A 22694-nucleotide genomic window follows, 5' to 3' on the forward strand; every position below is an offset into this window, starting at 1 on the left:
GATGATCAGGCTTATGAGTCGCTAGTTTTCTGTTGGTTTCAAATAAATCCTTGACAATAGAAAAAAAAAGTTCGTGTGTTTTGGTTTTGTTTGTATGATTTGGTATTGTTTCTTGCTCAATGTAGCGTTGCATACTCTTGCTTCTCGACTTAATAATAATGGACTACTCGGGTGTGAGTTACGGTTATATTGATTTGAGCATGAAGAGCATTTTAGTAACAAGAGTTGAAACACTTGTTTTTTATTTTCCCGGCATTAGAAAATGAGCTTAATCTGATTTTGAAAGTTTATAAGCTCTGAATGACTGTTACCCCTTTCGAGGAAAGACCAAAAGATTAAGTGAGCCTAGTATTCAGAAAAATAGCTCGTGTAAAGACAGAAACTGACTTCTTTTTGTTTGGTCCTTGCCGGTAATTTTTTTATCAAAAAGAAACAAGAGACATGAACTCTTCATCTGATTCCAAAGCTTCCATAAACTCTGGAACAAGACATACCTCTAAATCTATGCTTCCTCCTCCTTCTCTTCCCGGGTAAGCCGTTACTTTCCCATCAAACTTATGCGCGTAACCACTTCTAAGCGTCAATGCTTTCCCCATCCCAAATTCACAACCATACTTGTTGAACCTCGGTGAGCTTCCCATCATAACGCTCATCGGTTCAAAAAGCCCATCGGTATGGTAAATGAAAGGAGACTTCAACCACTGATCAATCATCTGAGATACTTTCTCACTAGTCTGCTCCGCTACCACTTGATGCAATTTCAAAGCAGCCCATCCAAGATCATTCTCCAACAGCTCACCGGCTTTTGCAGCTGTTCTCAAAGCAGAGATGCAATTTCCAAAGTAATCACTGGGAAGTGGTGGATACATCCTTCCTCTGTTGTCAGCAGCGAGTCTACAGCTTGTTTCTTGTTCGAGGGGTAATCTTCGTGCCCTAGTTATGCATCTCCATATAACCGCGGTTAGAGATTGGAGCGATGAGATTTTTGAGGTTGTCCCGCACATTTTGTTGACCTTTGCTTTAAGCATTCTTATTTTTTCTGATGAAAAACAGAATATTCTCTCGTTAAGAACCGGAGATTCGTAACGTCTGATAAATTCATCGGGATGGCTATAGGGAAGGCTGTAGAGGGGACCGTATCCGTGAGGGATATAGCGGTTTAAGACGGGTGGATTTTTAAGACACAGGGCTTCGGCTTTGTTGCTCTCTCGTGCTTGGAAGATCTCTGACCAAGCATTAAAGAAGTTCCAAAACGAAGTGCCGTCTCCCATCGTGTGGTTCATCGACACTCCTATGAAAATTCCATCTTGTAATTCTGTCACCTACACAAGGGTTACGAACCCAAGTCATAAGTTAGTGATCAAGATTCTCAAATTTGTTTATTTTAAACTGGACAGTGAATCCATGTGTCTAATCTAATTTAACTGGTGCAACCCAAAGCAGAACAAAAAAAAAACTAAAACGATTATATAATGTCACGTACTTAAACTCCTTGAACAATTATATTTGTATATTTTCTAAACCTTATGTAACTAAGGTTCCTAGGGGATATATACGAACCTGGACTGATAAGAGAGTCATGGAGTGTCCATCATGATTCACAGCTCTGTGGTGGTCAAAGAAAGAATGAACAAACAATGGAACATGTTTGGGGCCAGCAATGTCTGCTACACATAAATCTGAGGTCGCGTAGATGAACCCAGCACCAGGGCTGTTGTTACAATCGACAAAAACTGAGTATGAATTGGGTTTTTCTGCTTTTGGCGTCGTGAGGCGACCAGCTAGAGGGTAGAAATGGACGAGCGTGACGGAAAGAGATTCTCTCAGCTTCTCAAGCAGAGTATCAATCGAGTAGAGTGGCTTGTGAAAGAGGAGCCCCTTTTGGATGTAGTGAACTGAGAGCAATGCGTAGTCCCATGGAGACAAATAGTATGGTTGCTTTGATTCTTCTGGGATTGTTTTGGGTTTCAAGAAGCATTTTGAGACGATTCTTACTGATGAAGAATCCATTACGAATTTGTGTAGTATGAGATCTTAGATCGACGGAATATAAGTAAACTAGAGAGCCGTGTTGGTTGGAACTTGGGAAATGTCATTTTGCCTTCCTTAGTTCCTCAAAAGTCGTCGAATCTTTTCATGGAAGACTGACCATAAAAGAGGTCAAAATGAAGAAAAAAAACACGCTAATAATAATCTTCCCCTTTAATTAATGAAATGTGAATCGACAAAATTACCCTCAGGTTTTTGTTTTTTTAGAAATAATATTATGTTTTAAAAGAAATACTATTTATTTTCCTAATATCAAAATTATATGTGTGAATTTTGTTCTATGAAATCAGATTATATACAAATATATATTTTCCATTTACGAAATATAATATAAAGAAATATTTATTACTTCAAAAGTATATTTTATGTTATTTAAAAATATTTTTAAATAGAATATTTCTATTTTGTGAATTTTTCTTTTAATATATTATAAAATTATTAATGTTACAATTTTAATTTTAATTTTATTTATTTTTAATTTATATGTATGATTTATTTCAAATAATATTACATTATTTTAGTTAGACATGTAATTTAGATATAAATATTTGGATATATTCAAATATATTCATTTCTTCACGTTTAACCATATTATTTTTTGTACTGGAATAGATTACAATTTTGATTTTTTTTTTGCAATTTTTTTTTTGATTTTTACATTAAATTTAGATTATACACATAGTTTTTCGAACTGGATTAATTTTTGTTCTAGTTAAACTAAATTTGATTTGTTTTATTTATATCATTAGTTTAATTCTTTGTCTCAATATGTATATATTCATAATATTTTGTATAATTTGGTATATGTGGACTTTTGTAAATATAGTAGCAAAAGACTGAGGTGACAAGTAGAAAGTTTTGTAAACAAACATTACCAATAAAATTTTGAAAAGTCCTGGACTGATATCAATATATATATAAAGCAATCTTATACAGTACTTTAGATGTATAAATTATAAATTAGAGAATATTCTAAATAGTCTTAACCATAAAAATTCAATGATTTATAAATATATAAAAATAAAAATAAAATAAAAATATCAAGCCTTGTAGACTTTTAGTGCTATTTAGAACAATGTAGTTGTCTCCAACGGATGATCTTGGATTGTTGAAGAAGTAGAACATGGAGAGATAAACGAGAGGCTTGACAATGGTGTTGAAGTGATCAACTGTGTCTTTTGCTAAGAAGTAAGCTAGGCTGCTCATTCTTGCTCGGCTTTCTCTCCAGTAGTGTAGTTTATCAAGAGAGAAAGATCTCAATGCAGTAATCTTACACAACGCAAAAAAATGATAAAAAAAGGTTTAGAAGAAACAAGCAATGTTTTGTTGTCAGAAGAGTTTGAAAAGTTTATACTTACAAACAGCAATGACTGTGTATGTATATCCCATGGCACCAAACGTTTCATCGCTCACTTTAGCAAGTGTTCCTAAGCAGATACCAGCAAGCAAAAGTATTAGGTAATCTACAGCCAGTGTCCTAGCTTCTCGCAGTCTCTGTTTACCTAACCTGCAAAGCACGTAAACTAGGTTAAAGAAAGGATTCTAAGTCGACATACTGATATTGTTAGCCCTGCGGATTTGAACCAGATCAAACCAGCTAAACTAGAAAAATTTGGTTTTTTGTTCGGTTCCGTTTTTGAGATTGGTTCGGTTCGTTCACTTAAAAAATTATTATCTAAAAATAAACGAAATAACCGAACATTACTAACCAAAAATAACAAAATATAATCGGAATTAACCAATATTATGAGTTTTTTTTAAATTTAAACCAAAATCTAACCGAAACAAAAATTTGGTTACTGTAACAAAATTTTCAAAAACCAAAACTAACCATAAAGTGAACCGAGCCAAGTTTTTTTTTCCTGTGAGATTATGACCAAACCGAACTAACCAACACCAAAAATATCCGACTCGAACAAACCAAATAACGAATTTGCAGGGATAATTATTTGAGGGAATTTACCCTCCTAAGAAGTATCTGTACTGCTGATACACACCAGGAACTTGTCTTTCAGACAAGTCACCAGAACTACTGAAGTTGTTCTGCAAGGTATCTTTCTTGATTTCAACATTTGCCTTGACATCTTGCCAGAACTCTCCAGCAAAAGATGTTCCATCATCTCCCACAACGCTCCCGTGAGCACTCCCACCATGAGCAGAGTTCTCAGCAGAAGCCATACCTTCAATGCTTTTGAGCATGTCTGAAGGAACTGGATACCCATTATGAAGCATCCACCTAACCGGAAGCTGCTTATAAGTAACCCCCGAGCTTGTGCTTGGCTTTAGTATTCCTTCCAGTATATCAATGTAGTAATCAGGAGGATTCACACGCTCAGGGACAATTATCCCAAGGCTGGAGAAGTATTCTTCAACTTTCTTGACTGATCCTTGGCTAAAAATGGAAAAGATGCATGGACAGATTTGAATGTTTTGTTAACTTACGTATCATGCAAGTAATCCCACGAGGGCAGAAGAAACCTGCGCAGCAAGGCGCGCATTGCTGAGTTCTTACCGGAACGTTTTTATCGTCTTTGAGATCAACTTTCACGTCTTTAGCAGTACGACAAGCCCATCCAGGTTCACATCCAGACATCCAAGAAGACAGATTGCAGTTCTTGTTCGGTTTCAAGTAGTTCGTAGCTCTCTTTGCACCTCCTAATAATCCATTGAAGTATATCCTCACTTCTGCAGCCGTGCATATCCTCTGCATCATGTCACCTTTTCTCATACCCCCCAAAAAAACATCAACAAAATGAATAAAACCTAATTTAACTTCTTCTTATTTGTTACCAATGAAACAGAGGAAATATATATATATATACCTTTTGTGGTTTTGCCACATGCGTTTAAGAAGCCTGGTTTTGAAGAGAAGTTAAAGGCTTCATTATAATCTTCTTTTCTGCAACAAACCAGACATTGTTCTTTTATTGGTTTTGTTGTTGTTGTTGTTGTTGTTGACAAGGAAAACAATAAAAACAATAAGAACAAGATTTTGAACTAACACATTGGTAATGCAGAAACCGAGTTCTCGTTTGATGTCATCCTCAAAAACTTCTGTGAGATTTGATATTTTGTCGAAGACGAATTGGTTATATAGCCGATTGGCTGCTGGATTATCCAAGCTTCTATCATCTTGACATATTACTCCTTGGTGACATATAAAGACAAGAAAAACGAATAATGAAACAAATGTTTCTTGAAATACAGTGATACAGATAATTTGTTCTTGAGAAATGGGGACGGATCAAGGAAACATTAGATTATTGATTTATTCTTGAGATTCGAGAGGATGGGGGGAAAGAGAGGATTAGGGTTTGTTTTGTTTATTTTTCTTTTGAGGGGGAAGATTGTGTTGTTTCTTGTGAGTCAAGAAATATGGTGGAGAGGAAGACATGGCGATAAATGAGGAAGAGGAAGAAAGACAGAGAACCGTTGGACTTCCCCTAACTCCTGTCGTGGTAATGATATAAAGTTTTATCACAACTCAAAATATGTTTGCTTTAATTCCCTGGAGAATAAATCTTTTTCCTATTTTAGTTAATACCATCTCCTTTGTCTACGTCCATTATCGTTTTGATTTCAATTAATTATATTTTGGATTGAACCCATTTGCATTATTGCATCGGCTAAACCCTAATTCTTCGATGATATTTGCATAGCTGTGGAATGGCTTTGTATTCATGGAATTGATGATGACTATCTTATGTAGCTGTCTGTTTTATTCAACTTTACAATACTATTAAATAAATAGTATAATCGTCAACATCATCTCAGTCTTTATAAAATGAAACAAATAATCCATACAACCAAAAGTATTACTTTTTCCATCTCCGTTTCGCCTTCAAAAAAACGTTCAAGAACAATAATAAAAGTGCACATTACTAATTATGATATAGAACCACTGACCTCTTAATAAGTAAGAAGTTGCAGAGATCACGAGTATGGTATCTCTTTCTCTCTAACGTGTTGGCTTCAGAAGTCGTTAACAACCATTCCCAAAACCATCCCTCTCACTCTCTAGCCAGGACCCAACAGAATCTTCTGACTTAACTCTATCTTCAATCATCAAGTCCAGCTTTAGCCTTGAGATGCTTCTTGAAGTCCATAATGTCACCATTCCATTTAGTAATGCACTGCTTCTCACACACCCATATCTCATGAGCCACTTGGTTAATCAACCTGAAGTCATGACTCACCAGAACCAAACCACCATCCCACTCGTTCAACGCCTCGGCTAGAGAGTCAATCGTCTCAATATCCAAATGGTTGGTAGGCTCATCCAACAGAAGCATGTTAGGCTGCTTATAAGCCAACCACGCGAATATCACACGGCTCCTCTGTCCATCAGAGAGATTCTTCATCGGCATCACTTGAGCCTTACCGGTTAGACCGAACCTACCAATGGCAGCTCTCATCTTCTCCTCTTCGTTACCAGGGAACTCGTTCATCATGTAGATAAGCGCAGGCACTTCCAGATCCAGCTTCTCAGCTAGATGCTGATGGTACTGAGCAATCTTCAAGTGGTTGTGACGCCTCACCATTCCTTCAGTCGGGTGCAGCTCACCAGTCATTAACTTCAATAAAGTACTCTTCCCAGCTCCATTAGGTCCAACAAGAGCCACTCTTGAGTCCAAGTCAACACCAAAGTCGATGTTCTTGTATATAAGATAGTCCGGCGTGTACCCGAAAGACACTTCCACAAACTGAAGCACAGGAGGTGGAAGCTTCCCGACATCAGCGAATCGGAAAACGAGAACACTGTCTCTTGCCACCTTCTCTGTAAGCCCACCTCTCTCCATCTTGGCCAAAGTCTTCTCCTTGCTCTGCGCTTGACGAGCGAGTTTGGCTGAACCGTGACCGAACCGAGCAATGTACTCCTTCATGTGGGAGATCTGCTCCTGTTCCCATCTGTACTGTTTCATCTGATTCTCTTCTAGCTCGGAACGGGTCTGGCAGTACTGGTCGAAGTTACCAGTGTAGTACTTGAGCTGCTTGCTTTGCATGTGGATGATGTTGGTACACACTCCGTTCAAAAAATCCTGTGAGTGGGATACCACCACAAGGATACGCTCAAAGTTCTTCAGGCTCTCTTCTAACCAGACACAAGCTTCCAAATCTGTTGCAAGATAGAAATAAGAGTGGGCATAAATATCCAAATAAATAAATATAAAAGCTCCATCAACAAGAAAATAAATATATAAATAAATATCAAAATAAATTATATGTAGTTTAAGGTTTATTAACACATTAAAATCATTAAATTTTCTATTTTACCCCTAATTAATATTTTATTTTATTTGATTAATTAATGAGCTAAATAGTCCGGATAATAAAACAGATGCATTGAAAATATAGAACACTTATAATGAAACAGATTTTGGAGTCTACCTATATACTAATGAAACACAAAACAGAAACCAATCCAAAGCAAGCAAGAACACAAACCTAAATGATTGGTCGGCTCATCAAGCAAAAGGATTGTCGGCATAATGAAGAGAGCTCTCGCCAGCGCAATTCTCATCCTCCAACCACCAGAAAAATCTTTAGTCTTCTTAGCCTGCATCTCCTTGTCAAAACCAAGACCAAACAGAATCTCAGCAGCACGCTTCTCCGCAGTAGCAGCATCCATTGCCTCTAACCGCTCATAGATCGTGTCAAGACGCTCTCCACCTCCATCATCCTGAGAACCAAAACATCAGCATCCAAACACGAATCAAGCATCAAATCTATTGTAATTTTCTAGACAAAACCTGCTCAACGAGAGTCTCAATCTCCTTCTCCAGCTTCAATCTCTCCTCATCACAGCTCATGACAGCCTCGAGAGAAGTCATGTCAGTGGCTTCGATCTCGTGGGAGAGATGGTAGATATCCATGTGGTCAGGAATCGGCAGCTCCCTGAGTCCGATCGCGGTTAAGAGAGTGGACTTCCCACAACCGTTCAGCCCGAGGAGACCGTAACGTCTTCCGTAGTTAAGCTCCAGCATCGAATCAACAATGAGGTCGTAACCGTGAAACGTAACAGACAACGACTCTATCTGCAATTCAAAAACATAACCGTTTTGAATCGAATTAACCGTTTTTCAATCGAATCGAATCAAATTAACCGTTTTTGAATTAACCGTATTAACCGTTTTTGAATTAACCGTATTAACCGTTTTTGAATCTGAATCAAAAGAGTCTCTAACTAAATGAAGGGGACATACTCGAATATCTCTCGATTGAGGATGAGAGCAGAGGATTCCGGTACAGGTCCGGTCGGATATCTGAAGGGCGTCGACGCCGCTCGACAAGCTGTCGACTCCTCCGTTGGAAGAAGTAGCGGCGGATTTGGAAGCTGCTGCGGCGGATTTACCGCCTCTTTTGGCGGCGGCGGCGGCTTTCTTCTGAGCAGCCTTCTTCTTGCTAGCGTCAGACACCATCTTCAGAATCACCCTGAAACCGAAATCAAACCAATGAGGATACGGTTTAGAAATCAAACCAATTAGAAATTGTGATGTTGAATTTTACCTGGTGGAGATTGGGGGGGGAGCTGGAGAGATGTGTAGATCTGTGGCTTTCAGAGATTTTTGCAGATGGAGGTGTTGTAGGCGTGAATTAGGGTTAATGATATGGTTTCTGTTTGAGGGAGGCGGAAGAATCGTGTTTGTATAGGTGGTGAGTGCCACGCGTACGACAAGACTGTGGGGCTTTTATATTAAAGGCCCAATATTTATTTGTAAAGAAGTAGAAGCCCAGATGTCTAACTTGATATGACATTTTGAAGCTATGAAATTTCATATTGGACGTGAAATGCTTTTCCAGTGAAGAGAAAAGTTCTCGTCCTTATCATCTTCCCACGGTGGGAACAGTGCCGGCTCTTGGCATGTGCTGAAGTCCAATCTTTTTGTTACATATTTACTTCATAATTAAAAGTCCAAAATTGTTCAGATTATTAATATTATTGTAGTAAAATATGAAAAGTACTAAGGGTCTATTTTTACAGTTTAAACAGAGTCCATAAAAACTTGGAGCCGGACCTGGGTGGGAATCCCACCCATTGTAATTCTTTTTGGAAATCAAATCCAATAGAAATTTCACAAAGTACAAGATGAAGAAAGAAAAAAAGGCAAAGGGAAAAGCATTGATCACTCCTACAGTCCTACATGTCTTTCTCTTTTCATTTTTAATTTGATTTCTATTTTCTCACATTGTGGGGCTCATTATTACCTCTTTGTGCAAGAAGGCGTTGCTGTGAATAGAGACTGTATTCTGTATAATTGTTTGTCTATACACCTCGGTCAAACTGTTGAGAAGGAATGATGGTAGTATTCAACTAGTTCAAGCGATGTTTCGAATCAATCAAATAGATTGAAAAGGGTTTATGTATAATGTATCGATCGCTAAGAGAAGATGATACTTGGTAAACTTATGTTTCGTCATAGTCCAACAAATCCAAAGATATATATGCGCGGTCCAACGGATAGTATTAAACTTATGTTCGATGACCTAAGAAACATTATCTTCAGAGGCATATAATTAAAAAAGTCACATTAAACTATAGCTGGAGATTTCAGAGTCATATAATAGAAAAATTCACATTAATCAATAGTCTAAAACGCAACATGTAATGGTAATGTATACGAAGAAGTGCCCCGTGAAAACAACAAATTATTATGCATGTAATCGAATATTCTGGTTACAGTATCGTTTTAAATTTGTTTCATCGGGATAATGACGTGCATAATAATTTTATAACATTTTCCAATGTTTTTTTATACTCCCTCTCTACCATTTTATCCCTCTCTACCATTTTAAGTGATGTTTAAGCATTTTTATTTTGTTCTATTATAAGTGATGTTCTCACATTTCTAGATAAAATTTAATGTCAATTGAAACTTTCAACCAATTACAAAATACTACATGTTTTTCTTATTAGTTAGACTGATTTTATTTAATGCAATTTTATGTAACCAAGATAAATTGCATAGAAATTTATATTTTCTTAATCTTTGTGTAGAAACCTTAAACACCACTTAAAATGGTACAGAGAGAGTATCTTTATTTACCTTTCTCTTTATCTTTTTATCTCCTCTTTTTTGTTTCTTCTCTTTTATGGTCTTTTGGTCTACTTTTCTTGGGCATGCTCTCACGTGGCCGGTGAAACAAGGATACAAAACAGGGAATCAGTTTTGATCCCTTGTTTGGCTACCGTATTATTCACTAAGTTACTTGAAATTTTAAAAGCGTGTTGAGAACCTTTATTAGTTACTTTATGTGATTTACATATGTTAAAATCCTCTTGTCTCTTAGGTTCCGAATGGTAAAAGCAGTTCAAGCAGGACAGATCAAGCGGATCATGCAGATCAAGTAGAATAAATGCAGATCAAGTAGATTATGCAGGAGAGATGCAGATCAAGCAGGACAAGTTATTTTAGAAGTTATGAATGGTAAAAGCAGTTCAAAAAAGCAGATCATGTGTTTCAACAATAAAAATTACACCAAAACATCAAAATACATAATGAAAAAACATATAAACAAAGGTAAAACCATTTAATGATTTGCCCATAACATATTTGCAATATTGTCTCTAATGTTCATCATATGATTTCCTTCAGCCATGTTTGTTGTCTCCAAATCACGAAGATCACCTTCAAAATTTTCGTCACTGAAATTTGTGTCCCTCATTACTTCAGCAAAATCTTCATCAAAATAATTTGTAATTCTGATGAAATTGTGTAGTCCCATTGTAGCAGTTACCACTCTTTTTTGAACTGCAATATTATATCTGGGAAAATCACTCAAAATCCTCCATTTCTTCTTCCAAACTCCAAATGTCCTTTCAATAACAGAACGTAGAGATGCATGACATCGATTAAACAGTTCTTGTTTATTCTTAGGAGGAGGACCGTTGTTAAAATGAGACATATGATACCTAATATCCCTATTCCGAGAAGATCTGTATGGAGCCAAAAAACCTTGCTTATTTGGATACCCAGAATCAACTACATAATACTTGTCTACTGGAGGCAAAGGAAATTCAGAATCACTATTTTCTGCCATCGTGAGAACTGCTGTATCGTGACATGATCCGGGTGCTCCATTCCAAACATATGTAAACAACATATTTAGATCACATATTGCCATGATATTAAATGATGTCCAATCATGTCGATTCCAGTACATTCCTTGTAGTTCAGGCTTCACTTTAACACATACATGAACTCCATCCATAGCTCCAACAAATCCACTAAAATATGGCCAATATCTTCTGTCTGTTTGCAGGCTTTCAGGAATTCGAAGTAGTTCTTGTCTTGTTGGGGTCTTGACATAATCACAAGCAAGTAACTCTGTCGCCGTAAGAACTTCAAAAAACTTTCTATTCACTGTCTCCTGTGTCCGTCCAAACCATATTCCAACATCTCTTTGAACTTCATTATGCCCACAAATTTGCAAAAACATTGCCACACTCTCTTCGATACTAACATTCATCGTAGGATGCAAACCATATTTTGATTGCAATATGTCACAAAGAGATCTAAAAACATCTAAAGACATTCGTAGTAACTGACGACATGCAGCATCATCTTCTTGTAACCGACCCCAAACATTTCTCCACCCTACACCGCTACCGGTTTGAACTGCTCCTCTTTCAAAATAACGGCTGTAATAACTCAGTGATGGTTGAATTATTAACTCTTCAAATTGCTCATTTTCCAGATTCCATAACTCAATTCTCTCATCATGAGTTAGACTATGGGAACTTTGTGATCGCAACTGACATATACGATAAGCCTGAAATTTTTTTATCACAAAATAAAACTTATTAATGAAATTATCATTAATCAAAATATAAAACATAACAGAATTACAAAATATAATGTTAAACAAAACATAACCACTACTAAGAAAGCACAAATCTTATTAAACTAGTTATCCGATACGGAGTCACTCTCATGTGTTTCATTTAGATTTAGTCCTCGTCCAGATCCCAATATGTTGAATAATCCTCCTCGTCTTCTTGGACGTGATGTTTTACTTGTAGAAGCATTGTTCCCTAAACCAAATTCTGGTGATACTCCTCTAACAACATTCTCGGAAACATGAACTTCCTTTTCATGTGTTGTAGTTTGTACTTCTGTTTCTAAGGAAAATCCATGTTGAACATTTCTCGGAGGAATATACTGTTGAGCATCTTGTGATGAACCCCATTGTTGAGTGGCCGGTGATGAACCCCATTGTGGAACATCAGATGTAGAACCCCATTGTTGAATACTTGATGATGGACCCCATTGTTGAGAATTATGAGGCGGACCCCATTGTGGAACATTTTGTGGACCCCACTGCGGAGCATTTGGAGATGAAGTCCATTGAGGAGCATTTGGTGGTGTACCCCACTGGGGAACATTTGGTGGTGCAGCCCACTGCTGAGCATTTGAAGGTGAATTCCATTGTGGGGCATTTGGCAGTGTTCCCCATTGCGGTGCAGTTGGAGGTGTTCCCCATTGCGGTTGATTTGGAGGTGTTCCCCATTGGTTAAAACCAGAATTCCATTGTCCACAAGTTGGACTGCCAAACTTTTGTCCAGATTCTAACTGTTTTCCCACGTATTCACTGTCCCGCGTATATCCTGTAAGAGCTTGTAAAAATTTCAACTTATCTTCCACCGGTCTTTCAGCCCTATCGATGAAGTACTTGCGCCAAAATCTTTCTTCTATGAATGCATGAATGCAAGCCCAATAAAAAGTGGTGTCATTTGGAAGCTCCATCGATTCGAATATCTTCACGGCCGTATCAAATTCATTGTAATCACCTTCGTCAAAATAATTTGGACGCAGTTGTTGTAAACTTTGGCGTTGAAATTCTCTAAAGCCAGCCATCGTATCTGTCAAGGTTGTCTCGAATGATTGTTTTCTACGACTTCCTTGAGATCCACTTCTGGTAGCAACCCGAGAATTTTCTACACCTCTTTGTGAACTACTTCCACGCCTTAGTCCACTTCGTTGTTGCACTCTAGAAGTAGGAATCTGAAAATTATCAACAGCAGGTGAAGAATTCTGACGTAAATTCTCACGGTTGAATTGATTTGACTGACGCGTTTCATCATCAATATTTACGCGATAGACTTCTTCATTTTCTTGTGTCTCGGGAACATGCGTGTGTTGCGTATCACCATCATATGTTTCAGAGTACAAATGGTCTTCATCGTTATTTTGACCATCATTCAGCAACTCTTCTCTTCTTTGGTGCAAAGAGTATTGAGACTGTGATTGGACGTCATATAATATGAAACATCGTTGCATCACATCCCACAACTCCGGCGGCTTTCGTTTAAATGATTTTACAATCCTATCTACCTGTTAATAAGATTATGTAGTTTTTAGTCTATAAAATTTACAGAATTGTTATTTCTTAAATATATTACGGGTGTAACAGATTGTGTTACTTACTTCACGATCTCTCCACCATGAATCAGACGCAGATATCACAGATGTAGTAGGATCAACCGAAATGCCCGTAGTATTTTTCATAAGATGCTTGTACTTCTTGTATTTTCTTTTAAGTTGATCGAGTTTTTCTTTGAAGAACCGGTAGGTTACGTTAATATTAAACTTTTGGTTGAATTTATCAACGAGAAACTCTTTACCAGCTGGTGTGGGATCTTTGAAACGGTAATCGCTCATGGCAATTGCTCGATCGTACAACTCAATAAATACTCGTTCTCGGTTCGCATTCCATTTAAAATTGTTTACATTCTAACAATTTACAAAAAAATAACCATTTTAGTATAGTATTAACTATTCTAATTTTTTATAAAAAAATATTAACTACTTACCCGTGCCGACGTGTCTCTAGACAGATTTATATCTTCATCGTCAGAAAGTGTTGCATTTTGTCGATGATTTGATGTCATAACTACATTTTAAAATTGCATAAATAATATTAGTTTGAGGTAATTAGTAACAAACAGAAAATATATATCATTGAGTATGATATAACAAATTTTATCATATTATATGCGCTTGCAATTTTTTGTAAAAAAAAAATAACTATATTCATATGCATAACATGAGTATATAACTTATATATGTTTAAACAACTGTTTTTAAAAATGTATAAAGTTACTATTATTTTATATAATAAAGGGAGTTAATTGAATTGTCTTCATTGTTTAATAGATACAATTTCAGTTACTAACTAATCAATATTTAATAACTTTATTTACTCACACCCTGAAAAAAACACTAGAACAATAAACTAACCGTAACATGTATAAGAAACAGTTACATTATTGTATTCAATTTTCAAGTTTATAATACAGAATTGTACTATATTTAGAAATGAAAAATCTCTGAATAATATTTAATAATTCTTTATAACTGTGTTATTGAATAAATATACTGTTATATATATATATTATTTTATTTTTCATTTTCTGCTTTCCAATTGGTGTATTTATAAACTATTATACTAAAAATCTACATTTATATATTATACATTATATAACTTTTACATTAAAATTATTTTTATAAAATATCTCTATATACATGTTTTTTAACATGTTGAATTAAAATATGACACATTTTCCATTTTCAATTTATATATATATATATATATATATATATATACACAGTTATATTATTTATTCAAATGCATATGTTATAAATAAAACTGTAAAATATAAATATTAAAAAAAACTCCAAAATATATATGAGACATATAGAGTTTGCATATACTATATTTTTAATTATTAATATATATTATATCTTATCAAAACTAATACATATATATAATTAAACAAATAAAATAAAATTGAAGTTTGTTCTTACCTTAGGCTGGAGATAATGACCGAGGTAGAACACAACACAGCACAAAATCACAGCACTTTTTATTACTTCTTCCACCTTACAAAACAAGAATTTTTCCAGTTAGATGTACTATATTGTCAATTATTAATATATATTATATTTGATAAAATAATATATAGATATATATATATATATATACAATTATAAACAACTTTAATTCAAATAAAACTAAAGTTTATTCTTACCTTAGGTTGAAGATAATGACTGAGACCCAACACAACACAACACAGCACAAAGTTTCAGCACCCTTTTTAATTCCCACCCTACAGCAACAAAAATTTCTTCCAGTTACCTATACTATATATTATATATTATATATTAATGGACAAAGTATATACAATTTAAATTAGAAATGAAAACTTACGTTGAGAAGGAATGAAACTCAAGATATCCCAATACAACAAAACATAGAACTAGAATACTTTTTTTTTAATTGCCACAGTACAAAGTATTTTTTGTTCTTTAGAACATCTTTTTTGATCGTGAAGTATGAAACTAGTAAAGTAGTAGCTAACTTGATTTATAGGGAAATAACCAAAATTTTGAGAATTAATTATTTATGTAAAAAAGTTTTATTGGTTGAGAAAATGGTGGAATTAGCGAACTGCCTCAAAAGTGGAGAGGACAGAAAGACATGCAGGACATCTGCTTTTACACAGATAATGACAAAAATAATTGCATTTGGCAGTTCTCCTGTTTTTTTTGTCCGGAAGATTTTAAAAGTGTGATTGGCATTTGCAGCACATAAAATATTAAAGTGCAGGAGATCTGTCAACGATCTGCTCCCCCATTCACACCCTTAATTAGAACTCAGATGGAACTTTCCAAGATATAAAGTTCTTTTAATAGTAGTATTTCCTAGAAAGGAAATTGGAATGAAATGTCTCATGGTGCATGAAGCACCCTGCATTGATTCCAAGTTCTCAACACATGTTAATGAGATGTCGCATCAAACGCACATACACCATAAAATATTAATACAACTATATTGATGCTAATTTTTAAAAAATTAGTGACTATTTTCCACAGAAATAAAGTAGTAATGTGAGCATTGATGTCATTGGTTGGCATCCACTTTATGCTGACTTACCTATTGGATTCGCTAACACATAGTAAGATATAACTATACTTTATTTTTTCCAAATCATACTAAATACATTTCGCCTTTCCACTTGTATTATGTTTGCCAAAGAAAACCAAACCGTAACTTTACAGAGAGCAAGAATATATACCAAAAGTAACCACCCTGAAAGTGTATGCCTTGGCTAAATCTACAAACAAACTACTAGTTTTAGTTTTACTAAGTCAAAAAAAAAACTACTAGTTTTAGTACAGAACAATCGGCTTGGTATATCAATGTTGATGTTAATAAAAAAATTGAACATAATTATTTTTTGTTTCTTTTGGCAACAAAACACCTTCAAAATTAAAATATATGGTCTGAATGAGAACATGCGAAACAACTACGAAATAATTGTGGTGTAGTTATGATAGTAACAAAATACATAAATACATATATATGTAGAAATTTGTGTTACTATTAACGACGGTGCAGTGCGGTCGGTCATCATTCCAAGTCATAGTTTCACATCCACTATTCGGTAGTTGATTGTTTGATTCATTTGTTTTCTGATACTTCGATTCACATATTCTCTTACATTGATTTGGTATATAAAATAGTAGTTTAGATATAGTTTTTAAAAATTGTGTGACATAAAAAGACATGTTGTACTAATTCAGTTTGATATATGTATGAAATCAAATATGTCCGAAACTTAAAGAATAACAAATCCCAACAGTTACAACTTACAAGACAAGAAAGGGCATGAAGCAGTGGACAAGACTCAAGAGGATTCACCTCCAAGTGGTTCAGTTTAGTAGAGACATTTATATTTTCTTTAAAGAAAGTTCAGTGACACCTAACACCGACTCCGACACCATTCCTTCGAACCCTAATTTTATCTCCAACTTGAAGCAAAATTAGTTTTAAAAGATCATAACTCGATATATGATCTACAATTTTGTATGTAGTCTTCATCAAGAAAATGTAATCAGGAAAACGGGAATAGAACACTGGTTATTCTCGTTTTCAAAAAAAAAACAAAACCATAAAAAATACAATTTGCAGTTGAGACGACAGAGATTTTCAATCAAGTGAGTGGTGGGAAAAAAGAAACTACGAAAGGTAATTTATTACAATGGATACAGAAGTGAATGGTAGTTATTTAATTATGCATTTATTATGTACTTTTGACTCAGTATTTATGAACATTCATCAGTTCGCTTTTAGTTTCCATAAGTTATCGTCATTATTTTTCTTTTGGGTGTTATTAAATCTCAGTAAATCTTAGAGCATCTCCATTGAGAACTCTTAAGGGGGTTTACACGTTTTTCAAAAAAAAAATATATTAAAATAATCAAATCTTGTGAACTTCTCTCTTGCAAAGTTCTTCCTGGTGAACCCCTCTCTCCTGAGGTTCATCACTGTAGCGTGGGCCCCACATGTCGTGGCGGCCCACGATTGGTCTATTTTTTTTTTTTTTTAAGAAAAAAAAATCGAAAAGAAAAATAAAAAAAATTAATAATTAAAATTTGAAAAGGTGAACCCCAAAATGGGTTCACCAATGAAGATGCTCTTAGGGGTCCAAAAAAAACTGCGCAGATAAGATATACACAAATAGACACACAACAGATTTATGATGTTTATAGCAAAACACATGCATTTGTCTAATTAATAAGATTTTGATTTAGTGATCGATGCAGAGTAGTAACAAAATAAAAGAATTTCTGGCTATTTGAAACTTATTTTCTTCTAAATAATTGTTTATATCATGTAGCAGAGTACTAAAAGTCTAAAACATATAATGTTTATGTAACACAATCGTTGGTAGCTTAGTTCGGTGAACTGGGCGAACTATAGTTGAGGTTTCATTGTCTCAGTCTCAGTTGAACTTCCCCATCACTCATGGAAATGTTCAGTCACCTACCGATTGGCAAACTTTGGGATCAACCAGGGTATGTTATATCGATGGATCTTGGAAGGAACAAGATGTATTTACGGGACAGGGGTGGTATTGCCGAACGACAGACTCAGAGGACAAGATGATGGGGGCAATGAATCTCCGACGTAGCCTATCTCCTTTACACGCAGAATGTGAAGCGCTGATTTGGGCAATGGAGTGCATGAAGACCCTGCAGTTCTCAGATGTGGTTTTTGCGACGGATTGTTCTCAATTGGTGAAGATGGTGTCCCTCACCCGAAGAATGGCCAGCATTTACTACGCATATGGAGGAATTTCGCAGAAGTAAGACTTTCTTCCCTAATTTCAAGATCCGACATATCCCAAGGGCGCAAAACATAATGGCGGACAAGCTTGCTCATGGGGCAAAGATTTCACCATCAGCTATGTTATATGTCGACTCGATCCCTCCGGTTTGGCTTTCTGAACCGGTGGAATCACGATAGAGTAGTTTATTGTTGTCAAAAAAAAAAAAAAAAAAACAACAGTCTGAGTTGAACTTCCTATTGGAAAGGACCTTGAATCCTATATTGTAAGAAATACAAAATAAAATTATTACAACCCCTAAAACATTACTATCTTTTTCAGTTCCATAAAAAATGTCATTTTGTATTTTTTGAATACACAAAATATCACTTTAGAATTGCAATACAATATATATTTTTGTTAGCATAAAATTACAAAACATTTAGTTGCTCAAAAAAAATTACAAACATTTAATTTTATAAATAATTTGTTTATTTAAAATACTAATACATATAATTATTTTTAAAAACTATTTTAATTGCATAAAAATGTCAAACTAACACTTTTTATGAAATAAGAAAAAATATTTGATGGTTTGATATTTTGTTTTCCTGGTGTCACTAACATGTCGACATATCAATTTTATATCAAATTATTGTACCCCAAATGATTTTAAAAACTTTGAATTTTAATTTTAAGAAAGAGCAAATCTATATTGGCTTTCACCAATAAACTTCTTTTTACCACCACAATTATGCTAATTTATATTTTTTTGTCATCATTTACACTTTTAAATATTTATTTAGCATTTGAGTTAATTGACTCAATAAATATACATAGAAGCAATAAGTTAATTAGGTAATTATGCTTGCTGTCATTTTTTGTTTTATCTTAAATGACAACAATCCTTTTGTATAAAACAATTGAACTAGCATTATTAGTATATTATATTACACCAATTGAAACTAGACTAGATTAGAAAAATAATATTATTCTTAATTGCATACTGACAATTCTACCACCCGTCAATGTCCTCCCGCCGCTTCACATAACGACGCAATTCGGATTTTCATCGCTGAGTAGATCACGTGCGACTGCGTAGAATTGATTCGAATATCCATCCTCATCTGGATCATACATAGAGCCGTGTGCAGGCTGAGCCGCCACGTGTTCCATCGTATTCATCCCCTCGCCGCCTTTGTCACCGGCGTTATCCTTTCCTCTGCCGCCACCTCGTTTCTTCTTATCACCAGACTCCTTCTCTTTTTCATTACCATTATCTTTGTCTTTCTTTGCCGGCGCCACAATCTCCACGTCACGTTTTAGCTTCCTAGTCAAACTCTCGGCGAGCTTTTTCACGTCCATTGTTCCTTTAACTGTCACTAACTGCTTCTCGTGATCTAATGATAACCCACTCACACCTTGCCATTACAGAAACAAAACAAAAAAAAGTCGTGAGCGTTTTAAACTAAAAAGCGTTTTGAAAACGCGACAGAACTCATTGGCTTTTATTTGTAATTTTATCTAACCTTTGGTTTTAGAGGCAGTCTTTTGAATCTTCTCAATACAACCTTCACAGTGGAAGTCCACCTTCAGCACCACCGTTGTTACCGGAGCCTAACAAACACTCAGAATCAGATTATTGGTACTGTATTAATTCGAACAGTTACGTAAACGTTCAAATCTTTTTACCTCTTTGGCTTTCTTCTTTTCTTTGTTCTTGTCTTCATTGCTTGTGTTCTTGTCCTTACTGTCCTTGTTCTTGTTGTCTTTCTCTTTCTCCTTATTGGGTTGAGGAGAAACCAACTCGACTTTCTTCTTTGTTTTCACTTCAAGTTGCTCCCGGAGTTTAGCTGGATCTACAACTCCGGTCACCGTTACTTTCCCGGTCTCTGACTCTGCTTTCACCGTCTCAACGCCTGAGAGATATACACATTATTGTTATTTTCCAAGTATAGGTTCCGGATATAAAGGACGGTTCTGTAACGTTCGATTTATTCATACGAAAATCAAACCTTGGAAAGCACGAACGGATTTAACGATTTTTGAGGCGCAACTATCGCAATGCATATTGACCCTCAAAACGACGGTCACTGACGCCGTTTTCTTCTCGCTGCCGCCATCTCCTTTGTTGTTGTTGTTGTTCTGTTCAGAGACAAAACAGAGTGAGCAATTCAAACCATTAAATAAGACAATTAAACTGAAGGGGTAGCTGCGGTTTGACTCAGCTACCTTGCTCATGGTGACTCGGTTTAGTCAGGAAGTAGGTGGAGACAGAGTCGGAAGGAAAGAGAGAAAGGCTAGAGCTTTCATTCTATTTATAGTACAATGGTTCGGTTTAAATGGGCTTATTATGATTATCATGATGGTGATGAATGGTGTTCTATAGTCTTTTTTTTTTTTACCAATATCATATAATCAAGAAAGTGTAAACTTAACAATTCCATGCAGTTTATAACCCAAAAGAATACATTCCGCACATACTTTTATGTGTTCATTAAAAAGTTAAAAACATCACAAGAAAGTTAAGGTTCCTTTTTCATTTATGAAGAAAAGTGAATTACAGCATCTTAATCTAGGGAAAGATTAAAAAAAAGTTAGTTTTTCTTTTCATAATATTTATTTCTAAATTGCCTACAGGTTGTAATATTTGAAAATTTCCAATTTTTCAGTTCCTCTAGATACAGTTGTTTTTTGGTTTTCTGTAGTTGAGACGAAACGGGTTGTTGACATATAGGCCTCACTGAGCCCAACCCTAATGACGACATTTCATCTTTCTCTAATTGCAACAACGATCACCTAAAAGTACCAAACCGAGATTGTCTCTAATTAATTAATTTATCAAACTTATTAATCACCTTTTATTCTTAAATGTAGTGATCAATTCTATTAAACTACAAATATGACCAATTGATATATGTTGTGTCCAATTTATTTTTAATAATACACAATGTATAATTTCCTCAATTCTCGAGACCCACTTCCATAAGAATCGTTAGATATAGCAGCAGTTATGCTTTTTAAAAAAAAAATCACTAGACATTAATCATGTTTGATTCAATGATGTGCCATTGTACGTGAATTATCAGACGTAGATATACCTAAATTATCAGACCCGTAATAGAATTTATGATTATATATAATTTTATAGACAGAAATATATCCACATGCCTGAATTATCAGACACACTAAAGAATTTTATGATTATATTTTTTATATACAGAAAATATACTCGCCATTTGGAAAGACGTGTCAGAATCTTATATATTCTGTAAAATAGTATCATAACCTATTGATATAGGTGTAATTCACTTATTTTAATACAATTATTAAATTTTTTTATTAATCAATTAAAAAAATATTATACAAAGATAAATATAAATATAACTAAAATAAACAAAACTAAATATAATCATAAAAAGACATATGATTATGTATTGGTAATTATGTTTTTAAATAGAAAATAAACAAAATTAAATATTTTTTAATCTGTATACAGAAATTTAAAAAGACATTTATTATAAAACAGAGAGAATATAATGCAACTCGGCTACTATTAAGATCTTTGTATTTGTAAGCACAATTCAGATTTTTGGCTTTCTTTCAAAAAATAAAATGCTATAGTGACGACATTACTGAAGTTTTTCTCATCTTTCTCTAACTGCAACAATCACAGGAAAAGTACCAAATCGAGATTGTCTCTAATTAATTTTAGACTCTCAATTCTTATGGTTAGCGTTATCACTTATTAATCACCTTTCAATTCTTAAACGTAGTTCTTTTTCAAAACAATATTCTTAAACGTAGTGATTGTTGTTAATGTTCAAAATTTGAGAAACCGAAGCGAGATAATATATATAGAGACACATATACTTCCAGAAGAGATATATATTTCCATTAACACATATTTCCCACATAATCAAAACTCATGGACACTCTTATAATGGTATCGATCATGATCCTAGTGCTCTTTGTTAGCTCTGAATCTGCACGAGCCGCCACTCTGATTGTATCCAACCAAATGCAGAGACGTGCTAATATTTCCGTTTTCGTGACGTGCCAGGGCACAAGTCCTAGGATCTCTGAATCCATACCTTTAGGTCAAGTCTCGTTGATAAAGATCCCACCCACTAGCAGACAAAATGCGACTGATGATATCTCACCCACTGCCGGAGAAAATGATAAACCGGCGAGATCTAGAGTGTCGCAGTGGGTGTCTTGCGTAGGAACATTTGGGGGTGCAGCACAATTCTCACCCGCGGAGAGGATATACCGTTTATACAATTCAGACAAAGATTCTCCGGTGAGTATCGCCGTTGCAAAAGACGATGGGTTTTATTGTTGGGACAATGACAAGAATTCTTGGTACCGGTGTACTATGATCATTTTCATCTAATTGTTCCAAATTTATGTTTCAATTTCAAATGTTATATTCTCGTATACTATTTGTTGTTAACATTTGAATAAATTAACCAATTAATGAAACATTATCTCGGAAATGAAATAGTGTGGTTACTGAAAATACTTATAATAT

General features: G+C 34.9%; 6 protein-coding genes across 6 annotated transcripts; 1 reads left to right on the top strand and 5 right to left on the bottom strand.

Annotated features, from left to right (window-relative positions):
- Positions 1–301: 301 nt before the first annotated feature.
- On the bottom strand, positions 302–2091 carry LOC108847135 (uncharacterized acetyltransferase At3g50280). Its single transcript, XM_018620323.2, has 2 exons — positions 1561–2091; positions 302–1322 (listed from the first exon to the last, which is right to left on the bottom strand). Exons 1-2 carry the CDS (start codon positions 2008–2010, stop codon positions 423–425), a joined length of 1350 nt encoding a protein of 449 aa, XP_018475825.1. The 5' UTR covers positions 2011–2091; the 3' UTR covers positions 302–422.
- Positions 2092–3289: 1198 nt separating this feature from the next.
- LOC130510118 (ABC transporter G family member 28-like) lies at positions 3290–5001 on the bottom strand (the record flags this gene model as incomplete). Its single annotated transcript, XM_057006461.1, has 5 exons — positions 3290–3318; positions 3408–3556; positions 4013–4467; positions 4499–4767; positions 4872–5001. Coding segments are annotated over 5 exons (1032 nt in total), but the record flags the coding sequence as incomplete, so codon positions are not given.
- Positions 5002–5802: 801 nt separating this feature from the next.
- On the bottom strand, positions 5803–8710 carry LOC108847136 (ABC transporter F family member 1). Its single transcript, XM_018620324.2, has 5 exons — positions 8557–8710; positions 8253–8481; positions 7800–8084; positions 7495–7729; positions 5803–7165 (listed from the first exon to the last, which is right to left on the bottom strand). The coding sequence occupies exons 2-5, from the start codon at positions 8466–8468 to the stop codon at positions 6108–6110; spliced, it is 1794 nt and encodes a 597-aa protein (XP_018475826.1). The 5' UTR covers positions 8469–8481; positions 8557–8710; the 3' UTR covers positions 5803–6107.
- A 1868-nt stretch (positions 8711–10578) lies between these two features.
- On the bottom strand, positions 10579–13709 carry LOC108845545 (uncharacterized). The gene is made up of 4 exons (XM_018618737.2): positions 13476–13709; positions 13152–13289; positions 11970–13052; positions 10579–11820 (listed from the first exon to the last, which is right to left on the bottom strand). Exons 1-4 carry the CDS (start codon positions 13707–13709, stop codon positions 10579–10581), a joined length of 2697 nt encoding a protein of 898 aa, XP_018474239.2.
- Positions 13710–19068: 5359 nt separating this feature from the next.
- LOC108846427 (heavy metal-associated isoprenylated plant protein 3) lies at positions 19069–20516 on the bottom strand. The gene is made up of 5 exons (XM_018619657.2): positions 20393–20516; positions 20176–20305; positions 19853–20079; positions 19690–19777; positions 19069–19581 (listed from the first exon to the last, which is right to left on the bottom strand). Exons 1-5 carry the CDS (start codon positions 20399–20401, stop codon positions 19205–19207), a joined length of 831 nt encoding a protein of 276 aa, XP_018475159.1. The 5' UTR covers positions 20402–20516; the 3' UTR covers positions 19069–19204.
- Positions 20517–22103: 1587 nt separating this feature from the next.
- LOC108845546 (uncharacterized) lies at positions 22104–22556 on the top strand. The gene has a single exon (XM_018618738.1). It carries the CDS (start codon positions 22104–22106, stop codon positions 22554–22556), a length of 453 nt encoding a protein of 150 aa, XP_018474240.1.
- The last annotated feature ends 138 nt before the right edge of the window (positions 22557–22694 follow it).

This window comes from Raphanus sativus, chromosome 3, assembly GCF_000801105.2.
Source record: "Raphanus sativus cultivar WK10039 chromosome 3, ASM80110v3, whole genome shotgun sequence".
Lineage (NCBI taxonomy): Eukaryota > Viridiplantae > Streptophyta > Magnoliopsida > Brassicales > Brassicaceae > Raphanus > Raphanus sativus.

Excerpts from the sequence above, each read along its gene's own strand:
- LOC108847135 (XM_018620323.2), bottom strand. The coding sequence starts at position 2,010 with ATGGATTCTTCATCAGTAAGAATCGTCTCAAAATGCTTCTTGAAACCC. Across the intron at positions 1,323-1,560 it reads TGACTCTCTTATCAGTCCAG|GTGACAGAATTACAAGATGG; the intron begins GTTCGTATATAT and ends ACCCTTGTGTAG.
- LOC108847136 (XM_018620324.2), bottom strand. The coding sequence starts at position 8,468 with ATGGTGTCTGACGCTAGCAAGAAGAAGGCTGCTCAGAAGAAAGCCGCC. Across the intron at positions 7,730-7,799 it reads TTGAGACTCTCGTTGAGCAG|GATGATGGAGGTGGAGAGCG; the intron begins GTTTTGTCTAGA and ends TTTGGTTCTCAG. Across the intron at positions 7,166-7,494 it reads TGAGCCGACCAATCATTTAG|ATTTGGAAGCTTGTGTCTGG; the intron begins GTTTGTGTTCTT and ends ATCTTGCAACAG.
- LOC108845545 (XM_018618737.2), bottom strand. The coding sequence starts at position 13,709 with ATGAGCGATTACCGTTTCAAAGATCCCACACCAGCTGGTAAAGAGTTT. Across the intron at positions 13,290-13,475 it reads CATGGTGGAGAGATCGTGAA|TCTCAATACTCTTTGCACCA; the intron begins GTAAGTAACACA and ends GTCCAATCACAG. Across the intron at positions 13,053-13,151 it reads AGACACAAGAAAATGAAGAA|ATTCCTACTTCTAGAGTGCA; the intron begins GTCTATCGCGTA and ends GATAATTTTCAG.
- LOC108846427 (XM_018619657.2), bottom strand. Across the intron at positions 19,778-19,852 it reads AAAAGAAGAAAGCCAAAGAG|GCTCCGGTAACAACGGTGGT; the intron begins GTAAAAAGATTT and ends AGTGTTTGTTAG. Across the intron at positions 19,582-19,689 it reads GACTGCCTCTAAAACCAAAG|GTGTGAGTGGGTTATCATTA; the intron begins GTTAGATAAAAT and ends TGTAATGGCAAG.
- LOC108845546 (XM_018618738.1), top strand. The coding sequence starts at position 22,104 with ATGGTATCGATCATGATCCTAGTGCTCTTTGTTAGCTCTGAATCTGCA.